The sequence below is a fragment of the Aristolochia californica genome, unplaced genomic scaffold (genome assembly GCF_029961685.1).
Source record: "Aristolochia californica isolate CCGP_79_NKW_82.1479 unplaced genomic scaffold, dmAriCali1.0.hap1 SCAF_1, whole genome shotgun sequence".
In the NCBI taxonomy this organism is placed as follows: Eukaryota; Viridiplantae; Streptophyta; class Magnoliopsida; order Piperales; family Aristolochiaceae; genus Aristolochia; species Aristolochia californica.
In genome coordinates, this window is record NW_027181770.1 from 54,320,814 (window position 1) to 54,342,724 (window position 21,911).

General features: G+C 39.4%; 1 protein-coding gene across 3 annotated transcripts; it reads left to right on the top strand.

The window, feature by feature from the left end:
- Nucleotides 1–8,141: 8,141 nt before the first annotated feature.
- LOC137951225 (origin of replication complex subunit 3-like) lies at nt 8,142–21,468 on the top strand. Of its 3 annotated transcripts, none has more exons than XM_068797819.1 (7): nt 8,142–8,223; nt 15,286–15,375; nt 16,834–16,909; nt 18,099–18,226; nt 18,398–18,574; nt 20,742–20,857; nt 20,971–21,468. In XM_068797819.1, exons 1-6 carry the CDS (start codon nt 8,171–8,173, stop codon nt 20,845–20,847), a joined length of 630 nt encoding a protein of 209 aa, XP_068653920.1. In that variant the 5' UTR covers nt 8,142–8,170; the 3' UTR covers nt 20,848–20,857; nt 20,971–21,468. The 3 variants fall into 3 exon arrangements, with proteins under 3 accessions (XP_068653920.1, XP_068653925.1, XP_068653912.1); XM_068797824.1 differs by having other exon boundaries at nt 21,081–21,468; XM_068797811.1 differs by having other exon boundaries at nt 20,968–21,465.
- Nucleotides 21,469–21,911: the final 443 nt, after the last annotated feature.

Here is a 21,911-nt window from a genome sequence, read left to right on the forward strand (position 1 = left end):
ATGGGCCTTGGACCCAACTTAACAATAATAATGACAATTGTAGAAATCTGTAAATAAGAATGTTAGAGGAGAGAAAATAGAAAGAGAAAAGAAGAGAAAGCTGTACAAAAGCAACCACTCATTAGGGGCCAAAACACAACAATATTCTTATATTGATTCATTTGAGTAATGAGTTACATCAATGATGAAACTGCACCCCCCACCCCGCACACACACACACTTTTTTCCAGTTGCTCAAAAGATTTTACATAAGATGTAACTATCTTCCATTGCATGACGACGTCTCTGATAAAATGATTATCAACTTCAATATGTTTTGTCCTTTCATGGAATACTGGATTTTTTTTTTTTTTAACATAGGATAACTTCTTTTTGAACGTAGGATAACTTTCTTTTATTTTATTTTATGAAGATGATGTATATATTAACAAAGAAGAAGAGCTAGAACAAAATCAGTGGAGCAAACCCCTAACAACAAGGGATTGGAGGGTTGCTCCTTGTCTAGCAAAGCACATCAGCTACCGAATTGGTGGATCTCGGAATGTGAGACCAAATACAAGAAAAGTGTGAGGCAATATCCAAAATCTCTAGAAAGACGTCCCAATGGCGCCACTTGGGGGGGGGGGGGGGGGGGGGGGGGGGGCACGGACACTCCAATCGATAACCACCTTTGAATCCCCTTCAATGTGAAGTGGGCCCCCACAGTTGTCCCTAAAAATATGGAGCCCATTGAGGAGACCATACAACTCAGCCGACATAAAGTCAGAGATTCCTAGAAGGCCCACGTAGGAGAGACACTGATTGCTCGAGGAGTCAGAGATAACTTCCCCAAAGCCAGCAATCCTAGGATCACTGAGAGAGGGGCCATCAAAATTTAATTTGAGGAAACCGGGCTTTGGCAGGGTCCATGCCTTCATGATTGGGGGCTTGATGCCAATCCGCATTCGAGCCAGACAATTCCAGTTATCACGGATAGAGGAGCCCACAAAAGAAGAAAAAACCTTCTTGGTAAGAAGCCAAAAAGAAATGTGACCCGAGACACGATCAACAACTCTTTCTACAGATTCACATTAAGCATTGAAGCGCCTACGGTTACACTCATTCCAAAGGCCCCACGGAATTAAAGCAGTATAGGTAGAGAGCATCGGCTTTCCCAAACCCGGAAGGGAAACACCAATGAGCATTTTACTGAAAACGACTAGGTCCGCCGGCATACAGAATTGCAGCCCGATCTTGCAAAGAATAGAGGTCCACACAAGCCACGAGAAAGAGCACGACAGGAGGATATGACTTGTTGATTCCTCCTCCAAATTGCAGAATGGACAAAGGGGATCAATAGAGGAGTGGTATCTCCATCTAAGCGTGTCTGCCGTGAGGATTTTATTGAGACATGCACTCCACATGAAGAATTTTACTTTGGGCAAGGTGCAAAGGTGCCACATAAAATTTACCTCGTGTTCCACTTGATTTAAGTGCCAACCTCAGATGTATTGGTAAGCAGAGGCCACTAAAAGGACACCACTCTTATCAGGCCACCAAATAAGCTTATCTGACAAGGTAGATTGCAGACGAAAAGATTGAATAGATTCCATCAGTCGGCGCCTCCAAGGCCTCAGAATCTGACAGACCCCTAGCGGGGTGGAGGCTCCAACCATCTCCCTTGGAAGCCTCAGCCACTCAAATCTCTTGCCGCAAAGAGATGAAAAATATTACTAAAAGAGATTTGGAAAGGCTCCTTCCCCGCCCACCAGTCTCCCCAGAATTTAAGGACCTTCTGTTGCCCACATAGAATCTGGTTGTCGAGGCGAAAGTTGGAAGAAGAAGGTAGTGGGATCTTCAAATTGGCGATAAACATCTTTTGTTACCTCCTGAAAGCCACCAGGGAGAGGAACAACCGAGCTTGGTGATGACCATTTCCTTCCAGAGATTGAAATAGTTGGTGTTGAACTGTCAAATCCACTTCAAAAGCAAAGCCTGATTCATGTCCTTGGATTTCCGAATACCCAGTCCTCCCAAATACTTTAATAGACAAACTTTATCCCAACTAACCAAGTGGTATTTAAAGGCGTCACTTTATAGATGGAGGCGGGGCAAGGTAGAAAAAAATAGGGCATAGTTTGAATGCTGGCGATACAAGAGTTTAGGAGGATAAGCCTACCTGCCTTGCTGAGGAATCGGCCCTTCCGAGTGGCGAAGTGGATTTCAAGCTTCTCAACCGATATGTCTTGCATGCTGGACCATGGCTGAGAGGTATTCTACAACGATATTGAACATGAAAGGGGAGAGAGGATTCCCTTGTCTAATTCCTCTCGATCCATGGAAGTGCCCGTTGGAAGTGCCATTCATAAGGATTAAGTATGTGGCCGAGGAGAGGCAACTCCGGATCCAAAATCGCCATTGGTTGCCAAAACCAATGCACTGGAGAAGATAATCGATGAGTTTCCAATTGACTCGATCAGAGGCTTTTTCAAAGTCAAGTTTGACGACATTCCGAGGGAGCTTGGACCGCTTGAAGGAATCAAGCAACTTGTGGGCAGCCATGGCAGTCAAGGATGTTTTGCCCATGGATAAATGCATTCTGACTACTCTGAATTATTGTTGGGAGGACATCTTTCATGCGATGGGCGAGGAGTCTGTGATCTCCTTGTAGGCACTAGAGATGAAGCTGATAGGCAGGATATCCTGTGACAACTCGACATTCGCTTTTTTTCGGGACCAAGCATAAGGTTAATTATCCCATATTGATGAAAGTTGTGGACCATGGTGATGATGTCATCCTTGATTAGCTCCCAGAAATTTCAGTAGAGTTCATCCTTATATCTGTCCGGGCTAGGGGCTCGGTCAACAGGAATACCACGAGCACCAACTTCAATTTCTGGAATTGTGAAAGGTTGTTCTAGAAGTGAGGCAGATTGGCTGCTGATCTTCTTGAATTGGAGGAATTGGATGGTTGGCCGGTTGAAACATTCCTATGTGTAGAGAGGTCTGTGAAAAAACTCACAATTTCGTTAGTGATGGAGTGTTTGTCCGAGGTCACCTGGCCATTGATGCATAACAAAGTGACACGGTTTGACTTCCATCTGGCAGAGGCAATAGAGTGGAAAATTTTCATATTTCCATCGCCATTAGTGAGCCATTGAAACTGGGCTCGCTGCTTCCAGATAATGTTGTCATTGGATGAGATGGATTGATATTCCTCATTTAGATTATGATGATGAGAAAATTTAGAGGGAGAGAGTGACCTAAGCTCCTAGGTGAGGTCCAAATCAGCGATGGTGTTGAGGACAGAACACTTCATGGCGGCATTGGCGGAGCGACGGCTGGAGGACCAATTTCAAAGCTTGGCTTTCAGAAGTTTAAGTTTGAGTGGGAAGGCCCATCCTGAGTTTGAGCTGGGGTGGAGGCTCTGCCACCAGTCTTTTCGAGAAGAATTGAACAGATTCTCTCAACTAGACATTCTCAAATCTGAAGGGAGCATTCCCCATTTGCCAAATTTGGTGTCTAGGAGAATTTACCAATGGTTAGAACTAACACGGCTAAGGACTTGCCAGAGATGCCACCATAGAGTTGTTGGGGAGGAAATGGTCCAGCTTTGAAAGGATAGGTTGGCACTGCCCGTTTGACTAGGTGAATTCCTTTCCTGAGAGGGTGATTTCATCACGTTCGTAGCTATCGATGAAATCAGCAAACACCCTCATTATAGAGGTAATTCTAGTGGCAGGTGGGTCCTTCGCACGACATAATCAGATAGCATGGAAATCCCCATCAAGGAGCAAGGTAGAGGTCCAGCTCAGAAGTAGGTCGTGAAGCTCCTCGTAGAAATCGGTATGGGCGCGGTACTGAGTGGGACCGTAAACACCAGCGAGGCTCCATGTGTGACCCGTGTGCCAATCTCGGAGTTGGAGACCGATTGAGTGGGTGCCGACCTTGGTGTCCAAAATGTCATTGTAGTTAGGATTCCAGAGGGGGAGAGGCCCTCTTGAGTGACCAATGACATTGATGGCAGTCCATTCTAGCTCTGGGCAGTACCAAAGGTTACTCATGGTGGCAGTTTCCAGCGATTGGCATTTGGTTTCTTGAAGGATGGTGATGGAAGGGCAGTGTTGGGAGAGGATGTTTCTGATGGTAGCTTGCAATGGCGTGAGTCTATTCCTCAGATGTTCCAGAAGATGATTATCATTGGGAACGAGGTTTGGGGGTATCAGTTGGCTCATACACACTAGGGAGTTATCCCAAGTAGACTGCCTCAAATTTGTCTGCTAACTCCAAAGGCGCGAGTGATGCACTCCACAGTGTGTGCACCAAAGCTTGACCAATAAGCCTTTGATAGTGATCCACCATCTGAAGGAGAAGTCCATGTAGGACGATTTCCAGTCATCTGCTGCAAGGATGTGCGAGGTTAGATGTGAGATGGCTTCCTTAGTGGCATGTTTGTCCGTTGGGTTTTGAAGAATGATGAACCAGGTGTGGTTTTGCACTTGGGAGATCTGTGGGGGTGTATCCAAGACCGAGGTGGTTTGTGAGGCAGTGTGAGATGAGGGAGCCACCGACGATGACTGGGATGCTGATGAAAGATCTTTTGTTGTTTGTTTTGTACCAGATACAAATGGCAAGGCTGAGCGTTCCTGCGATTTGCGGAAGGAGAGGGAGGTTTGCCCGAACCGGAAATGTTGGGCATGCAGGTTGCCTGGTAAGGTGGTGGAGCTTCCAGCCGTTATCTTCTGTGGGATGCTCGGCTGGACACTGTTTGCCAAGGAGGTTCGTCGCCTTCGGTGGTCTTCTGGGTGTTATCTTTTGCGGTGGTGGTCCTCCAGTCCTTGCTGTGCTGCTAGCGATGAAGATGATCATATCCTTGAGCGGTGCGGTCGGTTTGGCCCCCCCTCCCCAAGGGCAGGCAGGTGGTCGCAATTGCCACCTCCTCGCTCTCTCCCTACAAGCTCTCACACACTTCTTCCTCTCTCATGTTCATTTTCTCTCCCCTTTCTCCCTTGCTCTTGCTCTCACTCTCTTCCTCTCATCTTTTTCCAAGCTTACGAAACATGGAGTTAAAACAACATCACCCCAAAAAGATTTTAGGAACATGCATTTGGAATAATAATGTGCATTTTAATTCAGTGAGTGCATGTTTTATCTTTCTGCAGCCCCGTCTTGTTGATGGGTATACACCCAGGAGGTTTGGTGGGTAATCCCATGAAGGCAACAAACAAAAGTAAACTTGTGAGTTAGAAATTCAAGATCGTTATCTGTACGAAAGGTATTAATAGAAGCACCGAATTAATTTTTTTATTTATGGAAAAACTTTAAGAATACATCAAAGACTTCGAATTTCTCTCTTAGGAGACACACCTAAGAAACACTATTAAAATTGTCAATAAAAGAGACAAAAAACTTGAAACCAAACAAGCTAGGGACTTGATATGGGCTCCATACATTAGGATTAACTAACTCAAAAATTCAAGAACTATAACTAGGATTTGCTGGAAAACAAGCTCTACAGTGCTTCCCTAGGTGACACGATGCACATTCGAAGGAAAAGATTGACGAAGCTTAGCTAGTGATGGATGTCCCAATAGGTGCCACAATTGCAGGGAATTGTTCATTGTGCAAGCCACTATCTTTGGAATAGACACATCATTTAGAAAGTCAGAGCCTATCTCTCATACCTAGAACCAATCATGCTCTTTTTTGTAAATCTTGGAAACACATGAAGTATGGAAACAAGTTACAAAACAATTTAGATTTAATAATATTACTAAGAGAAGAGGTTTACGAGAGAGTTCGGAACAAATAAGACTGAGTTCAAGGGCATATGAGGTGTATTGTGAACAATACCCTCCCCTTGAACTGCGGAGATGGATCCATCAGCCAAAGAGAGTGTGATAGGGTTGAGGAGTACGGGATTGAAATAAGGTGTGCATACCTGACATATCTGTTGATGCTCTTGAATTAATGATCCAGGAGTGAGAATGGGACGAATTCAGTGCTTGCATACCTATACGTGTCATGGTGACACTTGCATTATAAGAGAAATCAGGTTCTTTCTAAGTAGAAGAGGTACATGTGGAAGTCAATCGACTCAGCTGCTGAAGTAATTGTTGATTTTCTTCTTGTGGTCCGGCATATGTGATAGTCTCTCTTCCAATCGCAATAGAATTAACCCATGTTTGGGTTTACCAAACTTCTCTTGGAACTTACTGAAAAATGATTGATTCAGCTACTGTGGACATATTTTCTACCATTTCTATGTCACTTCCACATCCTTGAATGGAACTCTTTGTCACGACCTCTACCACTTCCACCATGACCTTGTGAAACCTTATAATTGTTGAGGGAAGAGTTGAAGTTGAAGGCAACAGCTTCAGCAGTTTTATTATCTTTCTCATTTTACTGACCATTGTAGGTTCAATACAGACTACACAATTGAAAGCCTGTTCAAGAGTTGATATATTATCATTTGTTAATAGCTGGGCCCAAATGGCATCATACTTAGATTCAAGACCGTCAAGAAACCAAGCCATCTGAATCTGATTTTTCTTCTTACGAGGTTCATTTGAATTAGTGGTAAACAGGTGAAAAGTACTAACCTCCTGGAAAACACCTCTCATTTAGTAAAGTAATAATTAATTGATCGATCACCCTTTTGTATGCTGAAATATTTTACAAATAATTCATATACTTTGAACAAATGGCTCTCTTGAGAAAGAATAGATGCAAATGTAGTCCATATTGCTTTAGAAGTTTCACAATTCATAACCTGATCACCTAAACCTTTTGTTCCATGCTATTAACCAATCATGTCATTACTTGATTATCTTACCCCTCTCAATCCTCAGTTATGGGAGTAGGAGGATCTTCATTAAGGTACTTCGCTTTCCTTTTTTCCTTAAAAAATTTAAGATTAGACTTGGATCAATTCACATAATGCTGTCTATTTAATTTCAAAGAAGTAATCTGAATAGAGTGACAGTATCTACTATCTTTTATTTTCAAAAGATTTAATGGGAGCAACTGCCTGCTAGATTCAGCTATTGTACCTCGTAACTGCCCAAAAACAACATGTAAGCAATGTTGAAATAATTTATTCAAAACATAATACACCAGAAAGCTAATCCTGCCTGCGCTGATCAAGTGGGCCCCTCATACACCTTAAATTAGGCATGAAGATGTCATAAATCAGTAGAGTATACTATTAAACCAACAATAAACACCCATTATCTTCAATTCCACTAAACTAACAATCAGACCATCCAAGAACGACAATAAATATGGTTGACAGAGGCATAGGAAAGGTGATGCAGGCAGCTTTTCTAGTATAAAACCCTTAGATGGTCCTCTAGGGGCAGCTGTAGTATATTCAATTGCTCAGGCAGTGGTAGTATATTAAATTGCTCAAGCAGCAGTAGGACTATTAACCAGTCCATACTAAAGTGGATCTGGAGGTTTAATTATATTAAAAATCGTGGATTAAGTGTACTTATAACTACATTAGACATAATTTTAAAAATAATTACTAAATACACTTAATTGTGCTTAAGTTTTAATTGTGATTTATAAATAATAAAGTAAATATAATAGATTATATAACTAACCTAAAGGCAAGATAATGGGCCCTCCAATTTTTAAGACTAGTGGTTCCGGTGTCACTTGTGTAGACGTATATTAGATTAACCTATTTTCTGTAAAATATGTTTGGTGGTATCACTTAATATGTATGAGCCCATATTAAAGTGACTTATTTGCTATATCTATGAAATTTTGTAATATTATAATGACATATTTTGTCAAATAAATATTTAAGATTTACCATTATGGAAAGAAAAAATCTCTTCTTTGGATAATCATCATTTTGTAACTTCACCAAAGAAGTAGTTTTCTCCTTTTTAGAATATGATTTTTTTTATTTTTTTAAAGACGAAGCTAACCGAGCACACTTTTGATTTCTAGAAGTAGCTTCTTGATTGAAAGAGATACTTGTGGAACCCACATCATAGTACTCCATGACACCTATATAACCTAGAGGAGGCACAATTTACATGTATGAACAGACTAGATTACCCTTCAACAATATCAATGCATACTAGTGATTGGGGTGACAATGCAACTTGTTAGTTATATGATACAATGATATTCTTTTCCTTAGGTCAATTTGAAAGTGAAAGAGCTGCAGTCAATGGTTGGGGATGGCAACAAGTTGTTGAAGCCTCAGAGGCCAAATAATCATGGGTACTTTTCTAACACTGTAATTTATCTAGTAGCAAACCGATGTCTTTTAATATGGTAAAATTTGCAGACCAAAAAACGTGGAGAAATTAGTATTCAGAGATCCCTTTGATAGAATAGTCAAGTGTCTTTTATATTTCTATTTTACTTATTTGTGTTTTTACTGTTTTACAGTAATCCAGCTGTTGTACTTGCTGTTATTCTATTTGTGTAACTACCTAATCTTATCCACAATCTACTATCAGTATATTATCCTCACATATTGTAAGGATAATCTTGGCTTGAAATCTTTCATCATATCAGTGTTAGGTCCAATGAGGAACAAACCTAGAGGAGGGGGGGAAGTTTGTTGAATGTCGTTACTAATTTTGACTCATTTTTATTTGATTTAAGGATGTTTACAATCTTTAATAATTCAATTTGGACAATTAATTTCACAATCAAGGTTCAAGCACAAGCAATCTAAGACAAAAAGAACACGACTGTTTGCACCTTAGAATTAATTACTATGTTTGGGTTGCTCAAATGACACTTACAACAAATTGCTTCTAAGGCACTTATGACTCATAGAGTAGCAAACTGAGCTTACCAGCCCCACCAAGGTTGATGTCATATTGAAAAAATGAGATTTAGGGGAGAAAGGAGGAGAAATAATGAAGAAGAAGAACTTTGGAGAAGAGCAGCAAGGCTGCCTTGGAGTGCGTGCTGGAAAAAGCACATCCTCCTTTTAATCAGGGTTTTAAGTGAAGCGTACTAAAGGACAAAAATGCCCCTCAAATACTCAAACTTATATCTCCTGAATGTATCTCTAAATTGAATGAAAATTAAACCACAGATATATTAAGATATTATCTATCTAACAGACATAATAAGAGAAAAATATAATATAAAAAATGACTAAAAATACCCCTGAAACTGATATTTTGACACATAATTTGAGATGTAGGTCAAGAGCAAGCTGCATCTCTCATCACGTTCACGGATTTTTGCATCTGAATGACCGATCTCAAATTATGTTAATTTGAGATGAAGGTCAAGCGCCAAACTATGTTTCTTTCGGAATCGGAAAGGTCAGCTGATCAAGATCAAAGATGACTGCCTATATATTGGTCCCTACCCTATATAGTCTGACCCATGTTTCAGAAAGGACAGATAAAAGGAATGTGAGGAAGAGGGCTACATGAAAAGGAAATTGCTATTAAGAAACGGTATCGTCGGACGGACTTGATAGCTTCAGCGTACAAGAACCTGGGTTGAGACCATTGGATCAAGTGAATTCTTTACCGAATAGGGTGATTTCCTCCAAGTCGTAGTTACCAATGAGGTCGGCAAAGGCTCTCGTTGTGGCCATGATTCTTGTGGGTGGTGGGGATTTCTCGCGACCGAAATGAATTGCATTGAAATCTCCAAGAAGGAGCTAGGGTAAGGTCTAACTCTGAAGGAGGTCGTGAAGCTCTTCCCAGTAGGCAGCATGAGTACGGTACCAAGTAGGGCCATAGACTCCAACAAGACCCTAGGTGTGACGCACATGGCGATCATGGAGTTGGAGCCTGATTGTGTGGGTGCCAATCTTGGTGGTGGGACCCTCAACGAAGTTAGAATTTCAAAGGAGGAGGAGGCCGCTTGAATGGCCGATAGCATTGATAGCAGTCCACTGAATCTTAGGGCAGTACCAAAGGTCCCGAACAATAGCGTTATCCAGAGATTGGGCCTTGGATTCCTGGAGAATGGCAATGGATGGTAGCTCGCTGGTGGCGCGAGCCTATTCCACGGACGTTCAAGGAGATTATGATCATCTTCGATTTGCTTTAGGGATTCCAGTTGACTCGTCCATGCCAGAGAGTTGTTTAGAGTAGACAACTCTAAATTTATTAGTGAGTTCCATCATTTGATTTCAAGTTGCTTCATCGGACATGTTTTTCAGATCGGAGCCCTTCATTTAGTTGCTTGGACCTCTTGCCAGGGTGAGGGAAGGAGATACAACTCGAGGCTGGGAGGCAATGGTTCCCTGCTAGGTGTTGAACGAGATTTCAGTGTTGTTGGGGGTGCTTTTGAGTGTTGGGTGGGAATGACACATAAGCTGGAGGTTTGATGGGATAGTTAGTTGGGGGGTTAGCATGGGGATGAGGGTCCTTGAAAGGTGGTGGCAGTAGTTGTCGGGTTGAGTTGAGTGAGGTTCCAAGTGGTCGCCATGGCTGCTATGTGTCCTGAGGGGATAAGTGGTCAAAGGGTAGTGGTTCTCTTGGTATGGCGAGGAGGGGAGTGGGATTGTGTCGACACAGGGGAGTCAGTGGAAACAAGAAATCTCTGAAAAGCTGTCAGGGGTTCTGCCTATGGTTCAGGGTGGGGTGTTCGGTCCAATAGTGAATTTGAAAGTGGTGGTGGGGGGAGGGAGTAGTCAGTGATCTAGCCAGGCTTAGTAGGGGCCATTATGGAACAAAGTTGATAGGTAAAATGCCAGGTTGCTGGTCTGGGGTTCCTTGGTGAGGTTGCACCCGTAGGTGCTGCACCATATCGAAAAGTTGGATGAATGAGGCACAAACAATTACTGGGATGTTGATGAAGGAACGTTTTTTGTTGGTTCTTGATAAGACACTGATGGCTTGGCCAAAACATTCCAAGCATTTCAATCCTCCCAAGTCTTTGGTTTGGAAGCGAGTAGAAAGTAGCTTTTTAACTTCTTCAATTCTAGGGGTATCACTGCCAGACATTATAATATTATCCACATATACAAGTCAAACTATGATTCCCGAAGTACTTTTTCATGACAAACAGCGAATGATCACAATGACTTCTAGAAAAGTCCATAGACATCACTATTTGGCTAAAATTTTCAAACCAAGCACGAGGGCTTTGTTTCAACCCATAGATTGCTTTCTTGAGTCTGCATACTTTGTGCATCTCCCCCCTGAGCAATCTACCCCGGAGGTTACTCCATATAGACCTCTTCTTCTAGGTCACCATACAGAAAAAACATTCTTTATGTCTAACGGCTTAAGGGCCCACCTTGGGTAACAACAATAGATACTAAAATGTACACCGAATATAATTGAGCAACTGGATAAAAAGTTTCAAACACGTCTACAATATAATTTTGTGTATATCCTTTGGCCACCAGATGAGCTTTATACCTCTCAATCGAGCCATCAACCTTGTATTTGACCGTATACACCCATCTAAAGCCAACCACTGTTGTACTTGAAGGTAACTCACATAACTGCCAGGTTACTTGCTCTAACAGAGTAGCCATCTTAGCATTCATGGCTTGCTTCCACTATGGAGAAGACATAACATCCTGCATTGAAGAAGGAATAGTGTAAGTAGAGATAGACAATATGAACTTTTTTTAGTTGTCAAACAAATAATCATTTGACACAAAATGAGACAATGGATGACGAGTACCTTTCCAAACACCTTTCCTTAAAACAATGGGTAGGTGTAGATCACTTACCTTAGGATCATGAGACGTAGATGAGTCATGGTCTTGCATGGGAGAGGAGGTCATTGCTGAGAGGGATGCACCTTTTGACGTTGATATACTTGCAAGGTTTTCTCAATAGTGATATTTTGTGTAGGTCCAAGAAAAACATCAACCAGCAGGGGAATAATTGACTTGGAAACTGGGGAAGAAGATGGTACATCAATGGGAGTAGTAGATTCAAAAAATGGTGTATCTTAAAAAAATGTTACATCTATGGATACAAATGTTTTTCTAGTAGATGGATAAAAACACTTGTACCCTTTTTGTGTACGAGAGTACTCAAGAAAAATACACTTAGTTGCACTAGGAGATAACTTATCTTTAGATGATCCCATAACATTAGTAAAACAAATACATCCAAAGACACGAGGCGAAACTAAGAACAATGGAGCTAAAGGCAACAAAATCTGAATGGGAATTTTACGTTCAAGGATAGATGAAGGCATCCTATTGATCAAGTAGCATGCAGTAAGCACTGCATCACCCCAAAAGTGCTTAGGAATTTTCACATGTAAACATCATAGTGCTAGCTACTTCTTGTAGATGATGATTTTTACGCTCTGCAACTCCATTTTCTTGTGGAATAAACACACATGAGGTTTGATGAATGATCCCTTGATTTTGACAAAAAATTGTCAAACTTATGATTCCTAAATTCAAGACCATTGTCAGTATGCGAAATATGGATATAAGCCGAAAAGTGATTCTTTATTTCATTGTAAAAAAGTTTGAATACATCGAAAGCTTCAGGCTTCTCCCGAAGAAGATAGATCCAAGTACACCTACTAAAATCATCAATAAATGAAATAAAGTACCTAAAGCCAAACAAACTTGTTATAGGATAAGGACCTCAAATATCAGAATGAAAGACTTCAAATAGTTGACTTGTCTTATGATGTGAGGTTGGAAAGGAGCTCCGGTGATGCTTGTCCAGTTGACATGACTCGCACTAAAGTGTAAGATTGGAAGGAAATTCTAGAAAGACTTGAATCAGTTTTGTTTGTGAAGGATGACCTAATCACAAATGCCACTGGAATGGGGGTAGCAGATGTATGAAATGCATGTAGTGTATTATCTGGCAAGTGGCTCTCCAAATAATACAAACCATCTCTCTCACGCGCGGAACCATTCGTCCTTTTCGTCACGAGATCTTGAAATAAAAAACGTGTCCATTTAAAAAAAAGAAATAAACAATGAGTAGGATAAAATGTCAGAGAATAGTTTATAGACTTAGTTAATTGGCTCACTGACAACAAATTTAGAGGAAATTTAGGAACTAGTAAAACAGATTGAGGAGACACAAACGATGCAGGGATAATTGTACCAACACCCTGGACCGAGGAAATAAACCCATCAGCTAAATTTACTTGCTTTATATGTGATGCCTCTTTCATGTTAGAAAACAAGGATCACATACCTGTCATGTGAGCAGTAGATCCGGAATTGATAACCCATGTAGGAGAAAAGCGGATGTACCTAAAGTAGCTAGGGTAGCAATAGGAGTAGGACCATGAACCATAGATGCTGAGGATGAACCAACTGATAATTGAGCTAGATGTTGCTAAAATAGTTGTTGTACCTCATCAGCTCCCCCGGAGGGGACATAAACTTCCACTAGTCTCATGGTTGGTAGAGTTTGCCTAGGCAGACTTTCCAATTTTATCCAAGATCTATCAGAGTAATGATTATTTCGTCCACAATGGACACACTTCCTTTTGGACTTACTATCACCTCTGCCTCGACCTTTGCCTGAATTGACTTTACCTCTACCTCTCCCAAAACCTGTCCAACCTCGAGATGAGTTTGTTGGGCTAGGATTAGGGCCCAAAGTATTAAGTGCAACAACATATATCACCTTACCTCCTTTTTCTTCTTTGGATACCAAAGTTTTTTCTGCCCTCACAATTCTGTTGAAAGTAATGGGTAATAAAAATACCTCTTCTGAAGCTAAGATCTATGCCTTAATGTTGTCAAACTCCCCACCTAGGCCATCAAGAAACTTTGCCACCAGTAGTTGGTTATGTTGTTTTCTTAATTCCTGCTTATTCGTAGTGAATGGATGATATACATTAATTTTCTGCTAGAGTCTCAGAAATGTCTAATTAAGATAATTTGGTCATGTCAACTTCTCAGATGTCATCAACACTTCATTTTTGCCATCAGATGCACCCATGTTGCTAGATGGTACATAAACTTCACCTAAATGAGCCATAGAGTAAGTATAGAACCGCCAAAAATATTCAATTTCAATATCCAAATATTTTTGCAAATTCCAAGAAGTGGGCCCCACTTCATAAAAATTAGGGTTAGGGTAGGGTTGAGATAAGCACAAGTGATATTTGTTTAAATCAACACCATATATCAAATAGATAGGAGATCCTTCAAGAATAGACCAATGTCAACATGCAAACTGATGATGTAGGCACACTAGGGATAGTTGATGCACATCTCAAGATCTCTCAAAGCAGAGCCCCTTTTGGGGAATCAAAGTATGAATAATCCTTTAAAGGATGATAGAACCAGTGATCCTAAGGTTATGGTAAAAGAAAAGAGAGAAAATTGAATTTTTACCAACTAATCATGAGGAGATTTGAAAACCTTGATTTCTTGAAGACGTCTAAATAAAGAGGAGGTTTTCTGTGCACGACCCCCAATGCTATTTATTAGGTTTTGTCATAAATTACAGAAATGACAAAAATGCCCCTCTTACATAGAAAACACTTATTCCTCCTTAACTCCCATTCTACTCCTCCTATGAATATAAAAATTTGTACACTGGCTAATTCAAACATGCTGAACAAGGTAGTGTCATAATATAAAATATCCGATCATGTAAAATGACCAAAATACCCTTAAGCTGATTTTCTCACATTGTCACATATTATTGAAGTAAATGACAATCTTATCACCATGAGTCATGCTAAAGTATTTAACATATAATTCATAAACACGAGACAGATTACTCTTTTGGGAAAAAATCGGTTGAAGGGTCTTCCACATTTCTTTTTTTTTTTTTTTTTTTTTTTTTTTTTTGAAATGATGCTGATTTTTATTAAGACAAAAGCTCAAAAGAGCATATTACATCTTCCACATTTCTTTGGAGTTGTTTCAATTCATAATATGATTGATAATTTGGAGGACAACCAATTTAAACTTCCTGTAATAGAACTAAGCAGAATATGTTCAGTCACAATTGCACCAACCTCAAGCAGACCACACTTGACACCCTTATAGTCTTTGGAGGCACAAGTCTCTGTGTAGACCTTACAACAATAGGAAAACAATTTTCTAGGGGCACAAATGCACATAATTATTGCTTAATATTAACACAAGCTATTAATCCTTAACTTATGGCAGAAAAAAGAGAAGAAATCTGACCTTTAAAGGTGTGAGCGGCAGAGACAATTGAAGTAAACCTTCCCTAAAGAGATCACATGTAGAGATATTGAGTGAATATGGTGGATGTTAGTAAACAGTATAGGGACAGTTTGGTCATTTTACTTGATCTTTATTTTCTGGGGTACTATCTTATTCATGAGATGCCTTGATAAGTATTTTGATGTCTCTTAATAATTGTTTGACAGGACATCCCAACCTCGGTCACATCTGAATGTAGAGATAGCTTCATCTACTGCAAATGAGATGGCTGCTACTCTTCTAGAAAGCATGATCAGGTACAGGATTCACCATTCGTGTAATTGTGAGGTTATTCTTACCTGTGTCTATAGCCAGTGAAGGATAATTTAGTTACTGCGTTTCTTTTGTATATTTTATGAACTCCAGGGGTATTTGTATTTTTCCATGATGTAATTTAAGTGATTATAACAAAAGAAAGAAGGAGAATCCTGTTTTAAGATCAGCAAAAAACATGTTGCTGGTGGTTTAGCTAAATCAGGTGTAAAAAGGACTTGTTTATTAGATGGAGAATCCTTTTTCAATGGGGCTTGAGGGTTTTCATCTTCCCCTCCTTTGTATTCTCCATGTTAATTAATGAATCACCAAATTCAAAAAGAAAAAAAAAGAAATAGAGGGTTTAATTTCTAACTGTTTGAGTATTCCTTTATTCTCCAATTTCTTCACTTCTTTTTCTACTCCTTCCTAATTAATTATTTCTTGTTATCATTCTCCCTCTTTCTCTACTATCTTTGTTTTAAACTTGATTTCACCTTATGAGAGTTCTTTGAGATTCTGGGGGTGTATGTGAGGTTTAGACCATCCTTCAGCCATTGGAGAATGCTGGATTTATCGGTTTCGGGGGTGGAATGGATGGTAATTGACCGTGCCAGCACAAGCCGCCCATCACGGAGGAGGTTTGGGGGCAGACGAATGATTTTCTGGGGCTCTGGCGGGAGAAGAGGGTGCTGGTTCAGAGAGACTTCTTCACTTACATGCCCTGAGACTACATTCCTTTAACCTGGAGCCCTGGTTCAGCTTAATAACTTTGACAAGAAACTTCCCATGACCATGATAATATTACTTGACTTTCCTGGGAGGACGGAACTCCTTATTAGCTGAAGATTGAATCCGGTGCCATCCCTAATCATATGAACAACAGCTAAAGGTTTATTAAGACCATATGCTTTCCATTTTTTCTTAAGTAGTTTATATGTGGAAAGTTTAGAAAATTAACAGCACTTCGCTTTTCCATCCACTTGTTTATCACATGTAGGACCTTCAGTTAAGTGTTCTTGTTGAACATTGTATGAATGCACTTTGAACCTGAATCAGAAAAATTTTCACCATTCATGGATCCACTGTGTTAAAAGTAATGTTTCAGAAGAGTTTGGCAAAAAAATTTATGCAGTTTTATAATTTTGGAATATTGGATGCATGAAATTATGATATCATTATTAATCATTAGTGTAACAGAGGTTAAGAGGAGAAGAGGTAGCAAACTATATAGATGTCAAAGGAAGGTTAACTGATATTTTTCTTTGTTCATCAAAGTTAGGTTTGGGTCATAAAAAGAAAATATGCAAATTCACCCTTATGCTGCTGCTTATTGAGCAGTCAACATGTTCCGGGAAATTCATATTTCATGTACTTATTATTTGTTATTTCTTCTGATTCTGAAATGGTGGTCTTATGGGATCTGAAACACCTTGTATGCTTATATACCATTTTTATTGTAGGAATTATCTCAAGCCAATGGAGTGTATGCCTTTCCATGAAATTGTATGTTTTAAGCATGTCAACATACTGCTGTCGGTAAGTGTTAAAGTGTTTGAGATACTTCCAACTTCTTTTAAAGTGTGATTTGCTCAGCAAGTTGTGTTTTGTGTCTCTTGCACTTTTAATTCAAATACTTCCATTCTTGAGGAAAATGATATGCATACTGGAGTTGTTGATTTCTTGAAAGTTAACTTTTTCTTTTTTTGAAGATGGTAAAATTTCTATTAAAAGATCAGGAATAGCAGAATACAGGGAAGATGAAAGTCTTCATACTCCAAGGGGAATAGAATCACGAATGGAAATACAGATCTTGAAACACCTTTTTTAGCTTATCTATCTGTAAGACCACTCGCAGAGTGCAAACATGAGTCCCAAGTAACAGCTAATCCAGGCGCCAAATGTTTAATTTCATTATAAACATTCTGAAGATGCCATGTAGGATGACCTCTAAAGCCACAAGATAACCACAAAAGAATCCCCTTCAACAATTAGAGGATTTCAAAACCTATCAACATAATTTTAAGGCCTTGCGAAAGAGCTTAGATGTCAGCTTGATGGGCATCAGCCTGCTCAATAGATCTGGAAAAAAGCTAATCAAACCAAACCAGTATCATCACGAGCAACTCCTCCTACACCCTCTAGACCTTGATTTCTAAGAAAATTGCTGTCAAAATTAAATTTGAAGTGACCAGGTGGAGGAGACCAGATTTATTCTAATTTTAATTTATTTTGATTTTTTAAAGAACTACACTGATTATTCCAACACTTCTGCATGCATGTTAGTCTCCATTATTTATGTTTAACTAGTTAAAGTTCTAATACCAACAAATTATAACAATATGAGGCTTTAACATCTTGTGCTTAGTTGTATTTGCAACTGTTTGTTTAAACAGGCGAATATTACATGTTCTTTTAACTTAACACTAGGAAATCATTTAAGCATGTGGTGTGTATGTGCCGTCCCTTTGCATACTTCTGTCAGTTCCCTTTTCATTGTTTTTCTCAAAAAAATTGTTGTTCTTTTATTTTATTTTGCATGAATTATAATAATATATTTTTATATCTGCAGCCAACAATTTTACTTAGTTTTTTTTTCCATTTTGTGAACTGAAGAATGAACATCCATGCTCTACAAGTATTATAGAGTCAGTAAAGTTCCTAGTTTATACACGATATCATTGCTGCAATTGTGAAGATTTTCTTTATTTCCATTATGATTTACTAGGCTTTAATTGGAGATCCAAGGAGAACAGTTCAAGTTGACCTTCTCAAGTCTCACACTTATCTCCATTGTAGTTGCTGCCACAAGGCTGGAAATGCCTTATTGCCCACTACGCATGATACATCAATTATGTAAATACTCAGAATCTTTAGTGGTTTATTTGATCTTCTTTATGTAGAAGTAGAGAGAAGTAGTTGTGAGTCTCTGAAGAGTGATTTTTTTGTGTGGTTGAAAGCCATACTTTGCCAAGCTTTATGGTATGTTTTGGAATGTGTTAATTTCCTTGAGGAGCTTTGCTGTAGGTATCATTTGGCTCAAGAGCAGGGAGATCTAATCAACCTTCATGATTGGTATCAATCCTTCAAAGGCATAATTCTCAGCTCTGGTATCAAAGGCAAAAAAAAAGTTGTTCAGTCTCCAGTTTCTAGAAAACGAAAAGCTACCAATGCAACACTGAACATTAGTGAAGCATCAATACAGTATCCTATTTAATTTAGTAACTTTTGCCATTTCTATTTTTACATGCATACTTTTCAGGTGTAGAGAACATCTTGGCATGTTGGGTAAATGGACATGATAGGGAAATGTGTTGAGAAGGTATCACAAAATGTTTTTAGATGTTGTGATTGATAATGGGATGAGGGACTTGAACTCACTGGGGTGCACTTCAATAAATTATGGATATTTTCCAAATACGGCCATGGCCATCTAGATGTCTGTTTATGAATATGGCCAAATTACAATTTAATGGATAACTATGGCTTAACAGAAAAGTAAGATTAGTATAATATTCCTTTATTTTAATTTTTAAGAACTTTAAAAATAAAAATTTAAACACAAAAAATTGAAGGCTCATCAGAAAAAAGTGGGGGGTGGGGGGTTGAGTTGTGGGATGGTAGAGGAAGGGAAGGGGTCTGCCTCTTCCACTTCTCATAGTTTGGAAAATGAGGCCCATGTGTGAGACCCATTTGTATATTTTATTAATGTTTCTTTTGTTAAAAAAATATTATTGACTATACCACCCCCGGGAAGGGGTGGTTGGGTTGTTGTGGGTTGTGGGATGGTAGAGGAAGGGAAGGGGTCTGCCTCTTCCACTTCTCATAGTTTGGAAAATGAGGCCCATGTGTGAGACCCATTTGTATATTTTATTAATGGTTCTTTTGTTAAAAAAATATTATTGACTATACCACCCCCGGGAAGGGGTGGTTGGGTTGTTGTGGGTTGTGGGATGGTAGAGGAAGGGAAGGGGTCTGCCTCTTCCACTTCTCATAGTTTGGAAAATGAGGCCCATGTGTGAGACCCATTTGTATATTTTATTAATGGTTCTTTTGTTAAAAAAATATTATTGACTATACCACCCCCGGGAAGGGGTTGTTGGGTTGTTGTGGGTTGTGGGATGGTAGAGGAAGGGAAGGGGTCTGCCTCTTCCACTTCTCATAGTTTGGAAAATGAGGCCCATGTGTGAGACCCATTTGTATATTTTATTAATGGTTCTTTTGTTAAAAAAATATTATTGACTATACCACCCCCGGGAAGGGGTGGTTGGGTTGTTGTGGGTTGTGGGATGGTAGAGGAAGGGAAGGGGTCTGCCTCTTCCACTTCTCATAGTTTGGAAAATGAGGCCCATGTGTGAGACCCATTTGTATATTTTATTAATGGTTCTTTTGTTAAAAAAATATTATTGACTATACCACCCCCGGAAAGGGGTGGTTGGGTTGTTGTGGGTTGTGGGGTGGTAGAGGAAGGGAAGGGGTCTGCCTCTTCCACTTCTCATAGTTTGGAAAATGAGGCCCATGTGTGAGACCCATTTGTATATTTTATTAATGGTTCTTTTGTTAAAAAAATATTATTGACTATACCACCCCCGGGAAGGGGTTGTTGGGTTGTTGTGGGTTGTGGGATGGTAGAGGAAGGGAAGGGGTCTGCCTCTTCCACTTCTCATAGTTTGGAAAATGAGGCCCATGTGTGAGACCCATTTGTATATTTTATTAATGGTTCTTTTGTTAAAAAAATATTATTGACTATACCACCCCCATATTTACGAATTCCAGTACTTGTATTTGGAATATGGCCATATTAAAAATATGGCATTTAGATGGCTGTATTTGGAATGTTGACATCTAGACAACTGTATTTGTGATGACATCTAAGGAGACCATAAAAATAATTACAGTGAATCTATTTCTGTTGGGATTGCCTGACTTGAGAAAGACACCTGCAGTTGAAAAAAAAAATGGAAATCAGGTTAATAGTTAATTCATTTTGCAATCTTATAGGGATCAAAGTGCAAAATCTAAAAACAATAAAATCCCTTTGACTCACTGACCTTTTCTAAAACATTCAAGCTGGATCTACTGTGATATATAGTGTACAAAATGTAGAAGTAAGATTGTTGAACAGTATATTACTATTTGATTTACTTTTTCTCTTTGATGTCTATTTATGTCGAATTGATTAGAGTGTTAGTTCTTAAGCTTGTTTTGGGCTGGGCACCGAACAGGTATTAGGGTTCTGATTCAATGTCCAACTTATTTTCTTGCTCATAAAAAAGATTATTTGTCACTGGAATATTGAATCGTGATACTAAGAGTGGTAAATCTGTTGCCAGTATCTAGTGATTAATGTTACTTAACCAAGGTTTGTCAGAGCACGGTTTTGCAGAGCTGTAACAGAGCTTCAAATTACTGGGCTACTTCGGATGCCAAGTAAGAGAAGACCAGATTTTGTTCAAAGAGTTGCTTTTGGACTGTAACATTAGTCAGGTACTACAGTGAATTTCTTAGTTTCGTTGTAGTTTCACTCAAAGAGAATAATCTGCGGCTTATATTGTTATATATTCTTGTTATCTCATATCTGGCTTCCTTCATTCTAGAAGCAAAATAGTAAGAGGTTTACCTGCATTTGGGATGTCGGACCCAAGTGGCATCAGTAGTTCTGCTGGTTCAAATGGCTTACCGGTGACAATTGACACACTTCTTCTATCAGTTGGCTGCAGTTACCCTGGTTTCACTGTCGCCAGCTTGCAGACTGTGGAAGAAACAACCACAGCGGTTTTACCATGCAATTTCTAGTTGAACGTTTGTTTTGCCAGAGGTATTTGTGGTACTGAGTGTTTTGTAAAATAGCTAGGTTGGAGTGGAAAGATTTCCTTGTTAAAAAGAAATTATATTCTCATGATTTACCATTGTGTTTGGGCTCCCTTTATGACTGTTAAATTACACAGGATGAAGATGGTGTCTCGCCATATCTATTTTTATAGAACTTATACACTCTGGAAATGCAAAGAGCTAAGTTTTTTTTTCTCTTTTCCTTCTGTGAAATAAACTTCCTTTTTGCAATTAATGTTGTTAAATTCTTTTAAGACAATTGTAAGTCCTGGGAGACAATTCGAATTTTTCAATAAAAATGCATTTTTTCCTTAAATTATCCTCAGCTAAACTATCTTTTCATTAATTTGGAAAGGAGATCACATACTGAACTGTGGTCAATCAGGGTTCGAACACAAGTGACTTGTTGACATTATTAGACATTAGCAACAAGTATTAGTAAGGTAAGAGGGCTAACTGTTGCTAGATATCATTGTTATAGAGAGATTTGGGGAGGGGAGGCTTGCCCCCCCTCCTATTCGTTTTGGAGCTTGATACCATCCCTCTTTTCTCTGTTCGCTGGGAAGGGGTTAGAGGTAGAGACAGGGAGGGGGATGTAGTAGAGTCCCTCCCCTTGTTGTTTCTTAGTTGAGGAGGGGCTTTCCCTTCCCCATAATTGCACGAAAATTCTAAATGACAGAAGGGTGGGTGATAGTCCCACACCAGCTTT

Bases quoted from the DNA above. Each gene is read 5' to 3' on its own strand.
- LOC137951225 (XM_068797819.1), top strand. From the start codon at position 8,171: ATGGTTGGGGATGGCAACAAGTTGTTGAAGCCTCAGAGGCCAAATAAT. The intron at 15,376-16,833 runs GTACAGGATTCA...TTTTTATTGTAG, and splicing joins CTTCTAGAAAGCATGATCAG to GAATTATCTCAAGCCAATGG. The intron at 18,227-18,397 runs GTAAATACTCAG...GCTTTGCTGTAG, and splicing joins ACGCATGATACATCAATTAT to GTATCATTTGGCTCAAGAGC.